Source organism: Mastigoproctus giganteus, chromosome 9 (assembly GCF_048544385.1).
Source record: "Mastigoproctus giganteus isolate SK-2022 chromosome 9, ASM4854438v1, whole genome shotgun sequence".
NCBI classification, from domain to species: Eukaryota; Metazoa; Arthropoda; class Arachnida; order Uropygi; family Thelyphonidae; genus Mastigoproctus; species Mastigoproctus giganteus.
In genome coordinates, this window is record NC_143583.1 from 167,161,365 (window position 1) to 167,178,250 (window position 16,886).

General features: G+C 38.4%; 1 protein-coding gene across 1 annotated transcript in view; it reads left to right on the forward strand.

The window, feature by feature from the left end:
• The window catches only part of LOC150080871 (band 7 protein AGAP004871-like), a 200,255-nt gene that overhangs the window by 132,282 nt on the left and 51,087 nt on the right, over positions 1 to 16,886 (forward strand). Inside the window, exons 3-5 of the mRNA XM_090381560.1 lie at positions 10,284 to 10,356; positions 15,196 to 15,278; positions 15,386 to 15,589. Coding sequence (XP_090237686.1) covers positions 10,284 to 10,356; positions 15,196 to 15,278; positions 15,386 to 15,589 — 360 coding nt within the window. The remainder of the gene's footprint in view (positions 1 to 10,283; positions 10,357 to 15,195; positions 15,279 to 15,385; positions 15,590 to 16,886) is intronic.

Here is a 16,886-nt window from a genome sequence, read left to right on the forward strand (position 1 = left end):
CTTTTAGAGTTTATATAAGTAAAGAAATCCTTGCTGTTTTTCTTAGCATCTTTTGCCAAAGATTTCTCATAATCCGCCTTTGCCTGCCGAACCTCCTTTGTGACCTGATTACAGACTAGCTTATATCTGCTACAGGCTTCTGCGTCGCCTGATAATTTATATGCACCCATGCATTTTTCTTCTCTGACACGAGTCTCATTAGATCATTTGATAACCATTTAGGCCTAAACCTTGAACAATATTTCTTCATCGGTATGAAAAGTCTAGTAGCTTCCACGATTAATTCCTTGAATGCTTCCCACTTAGAATTTACTGTTTGTAACATCGTCAGTTGATCCCACTGTACAGAATTTAAAAACCGTCTGAGACCACTGTACTCCCCTTTACGGAAGCAAAAACCCTTTCATTTACCCCTGACGGTAGTTACCTCTTTGAGTAAATCCCACTTCAGCACACTGATCACAGTGTGCTGAAGTTTTCTGAGCAATCTACATTGCTCAGAAAACTTCATATCTGACTGCACAATTACTCCCAGGTCTTTCTCATTTTCTACCACCTTAAGTGTAGTACCACACAGTTGGTACGTTTCCCTGGGGTTACTTCTACCCATATGCAGTACTTTGCATTTGTCAAGGTTAAACTTCAGTTGCCACTTCTTAGCCCATCTGCCCAAATTATCTAGATCCTGTTGCAGTAGCACACTGCCATTACTGTCATTAACAACCCTGCCAACCTTCGTGTCATCTGCAAACTTCGACATTAAGCCTGATATACCTTCATCAATATCATTGATAAATATACAAAACAACAGTGGACCCAACACCGAACCCTGTGGGACTCCACTAATAACATTAGTCCACGAAGAGCAGCACCCATTGATTACCACCCTCTGTCTTCTCCCACTTAACCATCCTTTTATCCATTGTAGCAACTTACCCTTAATACCATTCTGCTCCAATTTGTACAGTAGTCTTCCATGCGCAACAGTGTCAAAAGCTTTCCTGAAATCCAAGTATATGATATCAAAATTATTTTTTGCATCCAGTTCCTTTGTGACCACATCATAATAACCAATCAAATTTGTCAGACAAGACTTTCCCTTAACAAACCCATGCTGTGTCTGAATTATTGCTGCAGTCTTGTCTAGATGATCCTGCAATGCATCTTTAACCAGTGACTCCATTATTTTACCCGGAACAGAAGTTAAACTAACTGGTCTGTAATTACTCGTGTCACCCTTCGAACCTCCTTTGTGAATTGGGGATACATTTGCACATCTCCAGTCCGTGGGAACCTCCCCTGAATCCAAGGATGCTCTCATAATTATGGCTAAGGGTTTGCTTAGTTGCTTTGCCGCCTCCTTTAATATAACTGGATGATTCCATCCACCCCAGGTGCCTCTCTTATGTTTAACTTCAACAATTTCTCCTCCACTTTGCTCTCAGTTATTACAAAATCATTAAGCACACTGCTACAATTTGATAACCTTCTTCCATTTTCAAACTGTAATAATTCCTCACGTGTGAATGTAGATGCAAAATACTCATTCAGTTTGTTTGCTATCTGAGCAGGATCATCAACAGTCGAACCATCGATGTCAAGTGGACCAATCATATTCATCCTCTTCCTTTTAGAGTTTATATAAGTAAAGAAATCCTTGCTGTTTTTCTTAGCATCTTTTGCCAAAGATTTCTCATAATCCGCCTTTGCCTGCCGAACCTCCTTTGTGACCTGATTACAGACTAGCTTATATCTGCTACAGGCTTCTGCGTCGCCTGATAATTTATATGCACCCATGCATTTTTCTTCTCTGACACGAGTCTCATTAGATCATTTGATAACCATTTAGGCCTAAACCTTGAACAATATTTCTTCATCGGTATGAAAAGTCTAGTAGCTTCCACGATTAATTCCTTGAATGCTTCCCACTTAGAATTTACTGTTTGTAACATCGTCAGTTGATCCCACTGTACAGAATTTAAAAACCGTCTGAGACCACTGTACTCCCCTTTACGGAAGCAAAAACCCTTTCATTTACCCCTGACGGTAGTTACCTCTTTGAGTAAATCCCACTTCAGCACACTGTGATCACTGCCACCTAGTGGTTCCTTTATCTGCAAATTCTTAATACACGAATGATCACTGCTGATAACCAGATCAAGAGTATTACTTTCTCTGGTTGCCTCTCGAACATGCTGCTGCAGAAAACAATCATCCAATAAATCCACAAAAGTCTGACTAGTGCGTGAGTGACCAACCCACAAGTTCCAGTCAATATCTGGGAAGTTAAAATCCCCCATTATAAGACATTGTACTCATTCGAGTCATTAGGCCTATAACACACTCCTACTCTTATTTTTGCTTTCGCAGTGCTTATGTCACACCAAACTGACTCAACAGTGCACTGTCCATCTATATCAACTGGATGCACTGTGTTGCGTGATGACCAAGTGCAAGCTCTGGCGTTGATGTGGGATGCTGAGAGCCTGATGGGCCCCTCAATTTAGATCTTTCGAGGGCATCCACCCTGTCCTTCAAACTCTCATATAGGCCCATAACAACGCTAAATTGTCGCCTGATTTCCTTACACTCCTTACATCGCGCACACACAAAGACATCCCCCATGGCAATATCATGTTCCGTTCCAGAGAGTTCGGCAAACATTTCACAAGCTGCACATTTTTTTAGGCTGTGATGCGTTGGAGAATTGCCCCCCTCAGTTCTCCCCCGAGTCACAGCACTCCTGCCACTTTGTGCCCGTTGCTTTGCTGCTCTAGTTTGGGGCATGGTAGTTTAAATTAATAAAATCAATAAATTAAATGTCAATAGTATTTGAATAAAAACTATTAAATAGAAACAGTGTAGCGTATTACTATATAATTATGCGTTAGAGCTACCTAGCTACCTCAATTAAAAAATTTGAATTCCCTACCACTATATCCAAAAACAATGGCTACAAAAATGGAACGAAATAACGGTTTTACCTATCGTAAGTAAAATCCACAAAAACTCTTTATCTAAATTAAAATAAAAAATAACCAGCGTAACTATAACTATATGACTATGTATTAAGTACAATATAAAATAACAATCATGTAAATAAAAGGCAAACATTTATCGTTTTTGTGGAGCCTGTAACTGACAGCTGTAACTTTTAAAGAGATTCAGGTTTACAGACATGACTAATTAATTCACTCTACAAGTATATATTATGTATATATATATATTGAAAACGTTAATTAATTATAATAGAAATTTCTACTATAATTAAAGTGTTCAATACTAACGCAGAGCTCAATACTGCCATCTATAGCCTAATTTTTCTGTATGTATTCTGATTCAACAGTGACTATGCCAGTTGTATGGTCTTGTCATGTGAGTGCTAGGTTCTGTTCTATTTTAATTATATAATAGAATATAAGGGCCAATATTCAAATTTATTGCATTTGCGGATCGATCTGTATATCGATTCGTCTTTGTATGGATTTGTCTAATGTTCGAAATGCAGCGATTCCCTGATCATTATTGGCCTTATGGTCCTCTGTCGAGATGGGGCACAATGTTTTTTTATTGTCTATGTCTATTTTATTTTACTTTCATTTTTAGTTTTGTTGGTCCAGTATTGTAGTTAGTTTTTGTCTCCGTTTTTAGTGATATTTCACATAATTTGGACCTGGTACTACTTCAGGTAGACGCTGCTAAATTTTAATTAATTGGCATATTCTAAAATTCTAATGGTTTTGAATGGGTCGAGCCTAAAATTATTTCTGTTGTTTGGTTAAAATTCGGTGAACTGGATAATGTTGAAATCCAATCCAACAAATTTTATTGGATTTTATTGAAATCCAATCCACCCCTCGGCTGAAAACCGCTGGTTTATTCGTACATCGTGGGCACCAGCTTTAAATTTTTATAGGCGAGACAAAATGCAGTATGAAAAATATAATTACAACCAGCAAGTGGCTGAAATTATTTTTCTGCCACCATGTTAACTGAGCAGGGAGTCCCCTCAACGATCGATGTCTATCGGCTTATCTCATATTTGAAAGGTCATTAAACGGGCTCATCGACTGATACCAGGAATCCTTCTTGAAGCTTTTAATAACTGCCTGCGTGACGGGGCCTTTCCATCACCATGGAAGGATATCCTATTAAAGCTGATACTGAAGGGACCATCTAGGACAAAGAATGATCCACGATCTTATCGACCTATTGCCCTCCTCCCTGGATTAGGAAAGGTGTTTGAAAGGATGCTAGCGAGACGGATTACTGACTATACTGAAAAAAACTTAGGCTGGTCTGGCAGACAATATGGTTTTACTCCAGGTCGTGGAACAGAAGATGCGCTTCGGGTATTACGAAAGTATATATTAGGCTCGAACAGTAAGTATGTCCTTGGAATCTTTATTGACTTTGAGGGAGCTTTTGACTCCATTCAATGGAGCAGCGTTCTTATGACGTTGAGACTTGCAGGCTGTTCAACTAAGATCTTTAGGGTAGTAAAGGACTACTTCACGCACCGTACAGTGACTGTTAAGTCATCGGTTGATTCTACTGTATGAGAGGTGACCAGGGGATGCCCACAAGGATCGTTTTTTGGACCACTAATGTGGAACCTCGTTTTGGAGGACTGGTTGCGTAGGGACTTCGAGCATACCGAGATGGTGGTATATGCCGATGATCTTGTGTTGCTTATTGAAGGAAATACACGGATGCAACTAGAAACCAGGTCACAGCAGATTTTGTTTAAACTTAATATCTGGTGTAGGTTACATAAACTGACTGTATCAGAAACGAAAACAAGGACAATGGTCTTTAAGGATCAATTTTCGAGAAGAAGACCCCCGGGTGTTAGAATGAATGGGTCGAGCCTAAAATCGTCAAGTCAATTAAAATATCTAGGTATTATGTTTGACGGATCTTTGACTTTCAACTCACATGTTACTTATCTATCAGAAAAGGTGAGGAAATTTATTGGAATGATTACTCGAATCACTAGAGTTGGCTGGGGAATAAAAGGTAAGGCGCAGAACTTGCTATATGAATGTATATTTATCCCCATGGTAACGTATGGTGCACCAATTTGGTTTGAACGTGTAAGTGGAAAAGTTAACTAGAAAGCTCAGTTCCATTCAAAGAGTAATGCTCCTTAGGATGTGCAAGGCATGCAGAACTGTGTCGACCCCAGCTTTGCAGATTGTGACTGGAAAATTACCTATTGATCTGCATTTATTGTATTATGCATTGGCTTACTTCATCCGCCGTGGCATTCCCTGTTCTTTTCTGAATATACAGGTGGACATTTTAGCAGATACCAGGAAGGAAAGGACAAGAATCTGGGATGCTTTGGTAAAAGTCTGGCAAGAGCGTTGGAGTGTTTGTGATAAAGGGCAGATTACACAAAATTTTTTCCCAGATTTAAGAAATGCAGCCTCGATAAAATTCAAATGGTTTGCCCCAAACTTACAAGCTATGTTCTTATTAACTGGTCATGGTTCGATTAATGCAAGTTGCATGATTTAGGAATTAATGAAAGATCTAGTTGCCATTGTGACGAAAGACAATCATGGGAACATATTAAGTTTCCGGCATCCCCCTCCCCTCCCCCCATACTTCTCCTTCAACCCATGCACGGTACTAAGTACTATAGGTTTTGATACCTTTCGTGTTTGGGGTTTTCATAAAAAAAAAAAAAAAAAAGTACAACTGTGAGGAGTACTGCGATGTACGAATTGAATTGGTATCTCGGGTTAGTAATCTCTGCGAGACAATTCCAGTTGATAAACAGAACTTCTTGGCTTTCCAAGCCTATACAACTGCAATATTTCTTAGGCGGAAGACTCTTCTGCATCTGGAAGCCTTGGATTTGTAATGCGGTATGGTTTATGCCGAATTACCTAGAATTCTGTGAAATCGTGGAAGCTTGAGTCTGCCATATCCACTGCAACTCCAGCTCCTTGTGCTGGAATTTCTGCTCCTAGCTCTGCTGGCTTTCCAAAGACTGTGAACAGATGCAGATCTTTCCAATGAAGTTTGGACTTTGTCTGAAATTTAATTATATGTATATTTATTTTTTATGTAATTTGATTATTTTTCCATTTGTTCATATTAATCTTTTTTGGTCATGGCAGGTTTTTTCCCTCCCTGTACTTGGGCAAACAGGAGAGGAAGTATATAAGAGTACAGTACTGCTAAATTATGTGTAACTGACAGCGGGGTTGCCATTGGTTGGCTGGGACGGCTTTAAGTAATAAATATCAAATATAAAAAAATACTCAAATGGGATAATTTCGCTTTTATTTATTTATTTAATAATTTTATTTAATTTATTTAATAATTTTATTTAATTTATTTAATAATTTTATTTAATTTATTTAATAATAAATTGCTATGTCGCTAGTTCTCACATATGTACATAATATGAAGTGATAAAAGGCATTCCAGTTAGAATTCAGATCTTGGGTACCACTCCATACTTCGATTAAAAGTCCGGAAGAAGAAGTTTTAAAATCGGGACCTCGTTTGCCTATTTTAAAACAGCGGGATGGGGGGGGTAAACACCCTATCTAAGCTAATCAATCCCCACTCCTTGAGAATACCACTTGTCTTCACGCCCACTGCGCGGAGACAAGTGGTACCCAAATAACAGATTTTAGCCAGCATTCCAAATAAATCAACTGAACGATTACTTATGTATAAAACGTTGAAGAAAATAAGAATACACTGAAGAAAGATATATAAATAAAAATATACAGAATTAAAATATATCGAAAATGCTTTAAAAAGTATTAACAATGAACAATTCACTATTTAAATACAGCTAGATTCTCAAACCTAAAATCGTATTTAGCAGTAAAAATGTCAATATTTTTAAATTAATTTCACTGAATAAATTAAAGGGCTGGAAGAATAATTGTTGAGAAAAACAAGCAAATAAAAGGTACAGTGAAATCCCGAAATGAGATGAGGAACTAAAAAATTTACCACAAACAAGGGAGTGCGAGAATCAATGAAATAATTAACGAGACAATTACGTATAATCTATCATTTAAAACTACCTAACTGTAAAGTATATCATGAGAGATTAAACTAATTTACACTTCTGTCCGCCTCTTGTGACGAACATGGGGCTTCCACATATACATAACAGAATAAATAAAATCATCCTACCTGATATCTGAAGGTGTACAATTCCTCAACAGTACAATTCCATATCGAAACACCAGTCTATGTTTTCTCACAAATGAAGCAGCTTAGCGTCTTGATAATTGCCTAAGTAACATGTGCACGAAAGGAATTAACCATAGTTCTTTCTGAAGTTAAACGGAAGAAAAGCATCAGAAATTAATGCAACCAATGGCTTTTCTGTTGTTCCGACATTTTTTTATATGCTTGAGATCTGAACGAGCTTTTTCCACTACTTGTATAAGCGTTTCGGTAAACAACCAACAGCATTTTATAGTTTCCAGACAAGTACTATTTCCGATAAGCTTGCTTCTTTTCTCACGTTAAAAAGCAATATTTGCAGATATCCATAGATCAAATTCCTTACATTACTGCTAGAAACAATTGTATAAATCTGACTACAGTATTCTCGAGTGAAATCACTAAAACTAAACACAAATGCGTGATCCATAAAAGATATATTTGTCCTCCAAGCCGGAGAAACTAATCAATTTTATTCATTTAAGTTAAATTATCTCACCATTTTGCTTTCTCTCTTCCTTACTTCCATTACAGCTCCTTACACTCAAAAGACGCGCTTTCCAATCGTTTGGTATCCTCGTTGAAAGATGATTCGTTCTATGTCAAGTCTTCCTACGTAATACACAGTAGTGTAGATCAGTGCCACTTTTCAATAACGGAAATTTTTGGTATTACTAATTCGTCCCCAAGATTGAGAATATCAAAACTCAGCCAATAATAACCAAAATTATAAGGAATGAAGGCAACTATTTCAAATGATTTTTGAGAAGAAAATTGTCAAAAATAATAATAATAAATCTCCCTACAAATAAAATTTTAAAGTTTACAAAGTATAAAGCCAGCATTCAAAAATATACTAAATTCTCAAAATTTGGGCGGCACTTTGGAAATGTTTTACTAAAAATAAATAAAGAAATATAAATAATAATCTAGAAATTACTCAGAAATTCCACACTTCATCAAGTGCCATTGCTTCAATTATTCAATGTAACCTAGTCAGTCAGTCTGAGAGCGCGGGTTGTATGGTGTCTTCTCCAGATTGACACCCTTCCAAAGTGAAGCCCTTGCGTGTACAGTTGATATAATAGCCATTCTCCCCACACCAGGTGGAAACGACTTGAGTTCAAATCCCGTTAATAACGTGACTACTTTACTTTTTTTTTTTACCTTTTTCACAACGTGGCGAAGTTAGTTGATTCGAGCGAGGATAGCATGGTTTTTTTTTCTCTTGGAATCAGGGGTTCAATTCATCCAGCTAATAAACAAATCGACCACAGAACACACGCAATTTACAGACATAATAGCATTAGAATTACCAGAGGAATATGAGGCAAGAAAGCAAGCTTAGTTGAATGCAGCATCAGCTAGAAAAAAACAAATTCCCATTTCACCCACCCATTCACTCCAAAGGTTTCTCTGGTTCTGCCTTGAATTTATTTAAGCTGTCAACTTGCACAACGACAGATTAAAACTTTTCCAGCAATCAACTACCCGCTGGCTAAAGGCAAATTTCCTCATATCTGTTCTACAACTGCCTTTCCTCAATTTTAAATTATACCCCCTCAAGTGCGTAATCTGAGCAACAGGAAGAATCCCATCAGCATTGAGCTTTCTCAAACTATTCAAGGACTTATTCACATCAATCAGATCACCGCGCATGTGCTTAATCTTCAGACACTGAAAATTTCAGAAATTAAGACTTTCTGGTAAAAAAAAAAAAAAAACCTTTGTTCCACTCTCGTTGTCTCCCTCTGCACTCGTTCCTGCAGTTCTACATTCTTTCTAAAATGAGGTCTCCAGCCCTGTACGCAGCACTCAAGATGTGGTTTGACCATTGCCTTATACAAGGGAATAATCACCTCCTTATCCGTCCCAGTAAAATCGCTGTACATCATTGACATCACACAATGAGCTGCTCTTGCAGCCTGGCTGCACTGCTCAGAAAACTTCATATTTTACTGCATAACCACCCCAGTTCTTTTTCATTCTCCACTGCCCTGAATGTAATACTGCCCAGTTACTCTGGGGTTACTGCTATCCATATGAAATACTTTGCATTTGTCAACGTTAAACTTCAGTTGTGACCTCTCCGCCCATCTGCTCAACTTTCCAAGATCCTGTTTCAGTAGCGTACTGTCATTAGTAAAACTGCCAACCTTCGTATCATCTGCAAATTTGGACATTAAGCGTGATATGCATTCATCAATATAATTGATCAATACAGGAAACAATATTGGGCACAACACTGAAACCAGGGGCACTCCACTAAGAACGTTAGTCCACGAAGAGCAGTGTCCATTGATAACCACTATCTGTCTTCTCCTGTCCTCGTGAGTAGCATAGATGGTAGGAGTGCTGTCCTCCCAACAACCGGTGGAAAAGACCTGAATTAGAATCTCGTCAATATTGGGTGAAATGTTTATTGGTCTTTTTCACAATGTGGCTGAGTTAGTGGGACGCAGGCGTGGGTAGTATGGATTTTTCTCCGAAAAACAGAAAATTGACCTCAGAATACACGAAATTTACAGAAAATGTACACGGAGTAACATGGCCTAAATTGCCGATGCTCCTCAAACCCAACATCTGCCTTCTCCCACTCAACCATCCCTCTATCCACAGCAGCAATTTGCACTTAATGCCATACTGCCTTAATTTGCACAGTAGTCTTTCAAGTGCAATAATATCAAAAGCTTTTCTAACATCCAAGAACATGATATCAAAATTTTATTTTGCATCCACTTCGATTTGCTTGTTTTGCAAGACAAAAAAATCTGGGTTTCTATCTACTCCTAAGACAGACTAACTCTGCCATGAAGTGAAAAAAGCCGATGAAAGTTCCTTGCGTCATTGACAGAATTCGAACCAGGGTGCATATAATTAGCCAGAGCCTAAAACCATTGTAAGCATGGTTATCAGCAAAATTCACTAGCAAAGCTCAAGGGACAAAAGTTCAATTACCGGCATAATTTATTAGTTTTATGAAAATCAAAAGGACGCATCTTTACGCATGAATTCATATAAACCCTTGAATTTATTACTCCTTAATAATAACAATAATTATTTTTTTATCATTGCAGGTAGTTCAAGAATATGAAAGAGCCGTTATCTTTCGTTTAGGACGTTTACTTCATGGAGGTTCCAAAGGCCCAGGTAAGTTTTAGAAAATTGTCAACAAATTTCATTGTGTGAAAATATTTGAAACTAAGCACTTGGTGTATGGCCTACTTCTAAGGAAATCTGAAATAAAGTAATATAATCAAATTAAAATCTAATTAAAAGCAATATAATCAAATTAAAATCTAATTTAAAGTAATGTAATCAAATTAAAATCTAATTAAAAGTAATATAATCAAATTATTTTAATTGCCTGCGTTCGATTTCGATCATGGACAGAGTTTTTGCTCTCATGAAGACCGAGCGCTGAGTACCCGGCGCTAAGTTTTCGCTTATGGGTTTGTCTTGTCTTAAGGGAAAGTCTTGTCTGACAAATTTGATAGGATATTATGATGTGGTTACAAAGGAACTGGATGCAAAAAATAATTTTGATATCATATATTTGGATTTAAGGAAAGCTTTTGACACTGTTGCGCATGGAAGACTATTGCACAAATTGGAGCAGAATGGTATTAACGGTAAGTTGCTACAATGGATAAAAGGATGGTTAAGTGCGAGAAGACAGAGGGTGGTAATCATTGGGTGCTGCTCTTCTTGGACTAATGTTATTAGTGGAGTCCCTCAGGGTTCGGTGTTAGGTCCACTGTTGTTTTGTATATTTATCTATGATATTGATGAAGGTATATCAGGCTTAATGTCGAAGTTTGCAGATGATACAAAGGTTGGCAGGGTTGTTAATGACAGTAATGGCAGTGTGCTACTGCAACAGGATCTAGATAATTTGGGCAGATGGGCTAAGAAGTGGCAACAGAAGTTTAACCTTGACAAATGCAAAGTACTGCATATGGGTAGAAGTAACCCCAGAGAAATGTACCAACTGTGTGGTACTACACTTAAGGTGGTAGAAAATGAAAAAGACCTGGGAGTAATTGTGCAGTCAGATATGAAGTTTTCTGAGCAATGCAGACAGGCTGCCAGGGCAGGTCATGGGGTTTTGTCAATGATATATAGGAATTTTGCTAGCAGGGAAAAGGAGGTGATTATCCCTCTGTATAAAGCAATGGTCAGGCCACGCCTTGAGTACTGCGTACAGGTCTGGAGGCCTCATTTTAGGAAGGATGTAGATTTACTTGAGCGTGTACAGAGAAGGGCAACAAGATTGGTGAGGGGAATGAAGGGATCCTCTTATCAAGAGAGGCTTAAGTTCTGCAAATTGCAGTGGCTGGAGACTAGGCACCTGTGAGGTGATCTGATTGAGGTGTATAAGGCCTTGAATGGGTTGAGCACGCTAAATTCTGATGGGATTCTTCCACTTGTTCAGATTACGAACCTTAGGGGGCATAAATTTAAATTGAGGAAAGACAGATGTAGAATAGATGTGCGGAAATTTGCCTTTAGCCAGCGGGTGGTTAATTGCTTGAACAAACTTCCATCTGTCATTGTGGAAGTTGATAGGTTAAATAAATTTAAGGAGGAACTGGACAAACATTTAGAGAGAATTGTTTTGTAAATTTTTTTTTTTTTTTTTTTTGGCTGATGCTGCATAAGCTCATACATTTGCTTTCTTGCATCACATACCACTACTACTACTACTACTACTTATGTTCATTTTAGAGAAAGTACCATTATCTGTGATTCTGCCTAACTTACCTAATATCATTATTAAATTATATAGCATTAGAACAGATGCGCTCTACATTTCCAGAATAGGCGAATCTGCAATACAACAGCCGGAACAACTGTTGTATAGTGGATTCACCGATTATAGTGATGATAGCAGAAACACAAATTACACCAATAGAGTAGCAGATGACGAGTGGAATGAATGTGCCTAAAATTCCCATATGTCTCTCATTAAGCAACCCAAGCAATATATATATATATTTATTTAAAACAGTAGTAGGCTTGGAGGTAAGGAAAGAATTTGAGTTTTCTCAAAAGGTATCGCTTGAGGGGTGGAAGCGAATACTCTTAACACCAAAGAAGGGTTGTTGTTATTTAGTTTTTAGGAGCATTAGCAACTAAGGCCATATTGCTCCGGAGATATGCGGTAGTCATTCCCTGACCTTTCCACATCCTCCGTATTTGGTACTTACGGGCTCGAACCCGGGTCTAATCAAGCAGCGTGTGCTCCTGCTCCCGCCAACCTGGCTACGGAGAAGCCTCCAAAGAAGGGATTACGTTAGCTCAGGGAATAAAGCACATTTTACAGTTTGTACAACACACTAAAATTAAAAGTTGAATAAAAGCCACCTTTTTCCAACAATTTTGAAAAATATTGTTGGAAAAGATCTTTTGTAACTTTTCGGGCCTTTTTCCAACAGTATTGAAAAATATTGTTGGAAAAAGGCCAGAACAGTTACAGAAGGCAATTATTCAGTGTAAGGTTCCAGTCCTACAGCAACGTGAGTCGGAACCGGGGGTTGCTTTGTCCCAGTTTAGTGCATCCATATTGGCCTGCGTTCCGCACAGGTGGTAATTATTGACACTCTCAATATGAGGGGTTTTGCCCACAACGGATGATGCTATCATTAGGGATAAATATTTTGTTATTTTAATTTCAATAAGGGACTAAACAACACTTCACTCCGGAAAACATTACCGAGTTTGTGGAAACAAGCTGGAGTGAATTTTACAGAACATTTCCCACAATCCAACCATTTAGAGGCCAATTTTGATGACGTTTCTAAATCCTTGTGGATATGCGGAGCGGACTGCCCATTATCAGGGTCTACGTGTTATCGCGGAACCACCCACGATGATCACGTCTAAGGCAATTTCAGCTGTTTGCACAGGCTATCCTGTGAGAGATCTATATCTCTTTCTCCTTTACTTTCTTTTAATTATTTTCTTTTATTTTAGTCTGCTCTATCAGATGTTTACTTTTTATTCTTCCCCCTTCTTTTTATGCTATCCTTTCCTCTATTGTGTTTGTCCTTCCTAGCATCGGTCTTGTACTTGTACGGGATTTGTTATTAGTTTTACTATTTTACTATTATTTTATTATTATTTAAAATAATAACGATCATTTATTTTATTATTATTTTAAATTTGGTTTTAAACTTGATTTGAACATTCAGTACATGAACGTCCAAGCCAAGATTAGTCGTGGTTCGTGCTTCTTTGTGGCGTAAACGGGTAGTACCAGGACACATCTTCCTGGTAGCAAAGTGGTAGACACAATTAAATGATACACACAGCACAAGCATTGCACCACGGTACAGTTGAACTAGCGTTTGGAAGCCACCGTATACACTGAGTGATCACTGAATTATGACCATCTAACTAATACTTCGTAGGTCCTCCTTTTGCCCTCAGTACAGTAGCTGTACGATGTGGCAGTGATTCAACAAGATGTCGGAAGCGTTTGGGAGGTGTAATGCGGTCAGCAATGCAGGCATGAGGGTGATTGGTGTATCCAGAGGCCTGATATGCCTTTCCATAGAGTCCCACAATTGCTCTATGGGATTAATATCACGGGAGTTCGGAGGCCAATCGATATGCTGGAAGTCAGAACTGTGTTCCTCAAACCATTCCTGCACAACAAGTGCCCGATGGCTGGGCGCATTTTCATCTTGGAAGACACCATCGCCATTCGGGAAAAAGTGTAATATAGCGGGGTGTACACAGTCAGCAAGCAGTTGACGATAGCGGAGACCAGTGATACGTTGTTCCACATGCACCAGGGGTCCAAGTTCCTGCTAGTGAAACATGCCCCACACCATACAACCGCCTCCACCAGCCTGCACTTTTGATACCATGCATGATGGATCAAGAGCCTCATGTTGTTGACGCCAAATCCGTACACGACCATCCACGGTGTGCAATAAATAACGTGACTCATCCGACCAGTACACCTTCTTCCAGTCTTCTAACGTCCAATTTGCATGTTCTTTGCACCAGGCGAGTCTTTTTCGCCGATAAACCTTGGTTAGGAGAGGATGCCTTAGGGGTGGGCTGCTGGTATAGCTCATACGTGCGAGAGTGCAACGCATGGTCATGCCAGATATTGTTCCGGATTGGCCCATGTTGTATTGGGTAGTCAACTCTTCAACAGTGCTGCGCCTATTCGCCTGTACGAGTCGTCGGACCCGGCGCTCACCTCTAACATCAACCTTTAGCTGACCTTTGCAGTTTTGCGGTCGGGTCATTGTTTGACCATTTTAAGCTAGTCCTGGTACACTTTAACAACGGCGACTCTCGAACACCCCACCAATTCAGCCGTTTAGGAAATCGAGGCACCAGCTCGTCGAGCTCCCAGAATCTGTCCTTTATCAAAGTCCGATAAAAAATTTCCTTTTACCCATCACGCTCGAAATTTTACTGCCTACTGAACCACTGACGCCTTATCTATGCTACGTAGGTCGACTAACTGCGCACCCTCGTACCTCACGTGGTCAACGGGTCGCATTCAGTTTTCATAGGGGTGATCATAATTCAGTGATCACTCAGTGTATAAGATACTATACATGTCTAAATGTGTAAAACCCTTGCTTCACCTATATAACCTTAAGAATATTATTAATGGAAAAAACTTTTTGTTGTATTACTTTATCATTCCGATTTACACAGTGTTCTATGTCTACATAAAAGGATAACCAGCGAAAAGTATTATTCCAGTGAATGCCATCGTCGCAACCAATTGGTTACGAAGGCCTGCAAATAAGTATACTCTTTTTCGGTTCTCAAACTATATCCAATATCATTCGCATTCATGCAATTTCTCTTGGACAAGAAATTTGTCAAAAGTATGAATATGTTTACTCTTGGCAGAATTAATCTATGCAAAATAACCCTACTTAAGAAGTGGTTATTTTATGTCATTAACATTCAAATTTAATATCTAAAAACAATTAATACACTTTTCTGTTTCAGGTATTTTCATAGTTTTACCCTGCATAGAAAGCTACACCAAAGTTGATCTGAGAACCCTCACTTTTGATATCCCTCCTCAGGAGGTAAGAAAAACGAATCAAGTAGATATACACATTTCTATGAGAATTTCGCTGTTCTTATCTTGTTTATATAACTTCATGAGTTAGTTTATACACCCATTTCTCCACAGGTACTGACTAAAGATTCCGTCACAGTATCGGTGGATGCAGTTGTCTACTATCGCGTCCATAACGCTACAGTTTCAGTTGCGAATGTGGAAAACGCCCATCACAGCACTCGTCTACTGGCACAGACTACTCTCCGCAACATGTTGGGAACTCACCACCTGCACGAGATTTTGTCTGAGCGAGAAGCCATCTCCAATTCAATGCAGGTATCAAATTAAATTTTGGAATGCAGTAAATTGCCAATACCAATGATACGATCGCCACTTCAGGTTGTCGCTTTTCCTGTTTAATTACAAATTCATATGCAAAGCAATTTGATTTTTTTAATGTAATATGAGAGAGAGTCGATATATTTCAGTTAATGATTAAGAAGCTGTTCCTTATATGTTTATTATTTTTTTTTTCTGCAACACCTAATCATCTCATTTTTTGCTACTTATCAGTGCAGAGTCAAAATATCAAAATGTCAAAATATCAATGACTGCGTCAAAATGCTGTTCCAATTGTTGCAGAATTAAGTTCAAAATGCTGTTCCAATTGTTGCAGAATTAAGTTCAAAGTGCTCCAACTGCTAAAATAATTCCATAAACGTTGCTGAAATGCTAAGATGTTGCCTGTCGAGAACAAGTGTGAGTACATTAGTAATTAATCGAGGCACAAAATACAAGCGGAGAAAAATGGACAACTCGTCAGTAGCATCGATAGTGCAATCTCGCAACAGTACATAGAACATTCTGTACGAATTAGCAGTCTCAGTCTGCAGTGAGGCATATACTTTGATATTCAGCAATTAACGAAACTACTGTATTTGACTCGATCATGTGACTTTCTAATTTCACTCACTTTCGTCTTAAACAACACTCAGAAATTCACGAAATAGTTAATTGTAAAAGAAGCAAGAGTGATTTATTTATTTTTTAATTAAAGAAACAATGATGCTTCTAGTAAATTTACAATGCATTTTATTCAAAAAAAGGTTGACACCAATTTTATTAATTCTTAGAGCTACCAAATTTTGACAAACGGCTATTAACAGGCTGACCTATCTTGCGGTCTGCGTTGAACGTCTTTCCTCATTGTGGGCTAATTTAATCTTATTCAATACTTTAATAAGTCAATTTTGCTAATCTAGCCACATACAATTATTTTATTATTGGCGGACAAAAAAAAAAAAAAAAAACTGCATCACCTTAAAAAAAAGTAACATGTGTAGTGAAACGTATAAGGTACAGTCACTTTGTTTGTCGCAAAGCAAAGGTATTGCGTCAGATAACGCTTCTATTGCACCAGACAGTAATTGCAAGGTATTGCATCAGCTGTTTCTACAAATACGGCATTGGAAGGGCATACACGATCATTAGTATCCGGTTTTATCGATGTGTAAGCATGGCTCCATATGTTCAGTTGACTCCAAGAAAAAAAGTGTAGCTGTTGCTCTCTCCGAGGAAGGGCCTTCTATGCGTGCTATCGCTGATAAAATAGGCTGCCACCAGTCAACAGTAC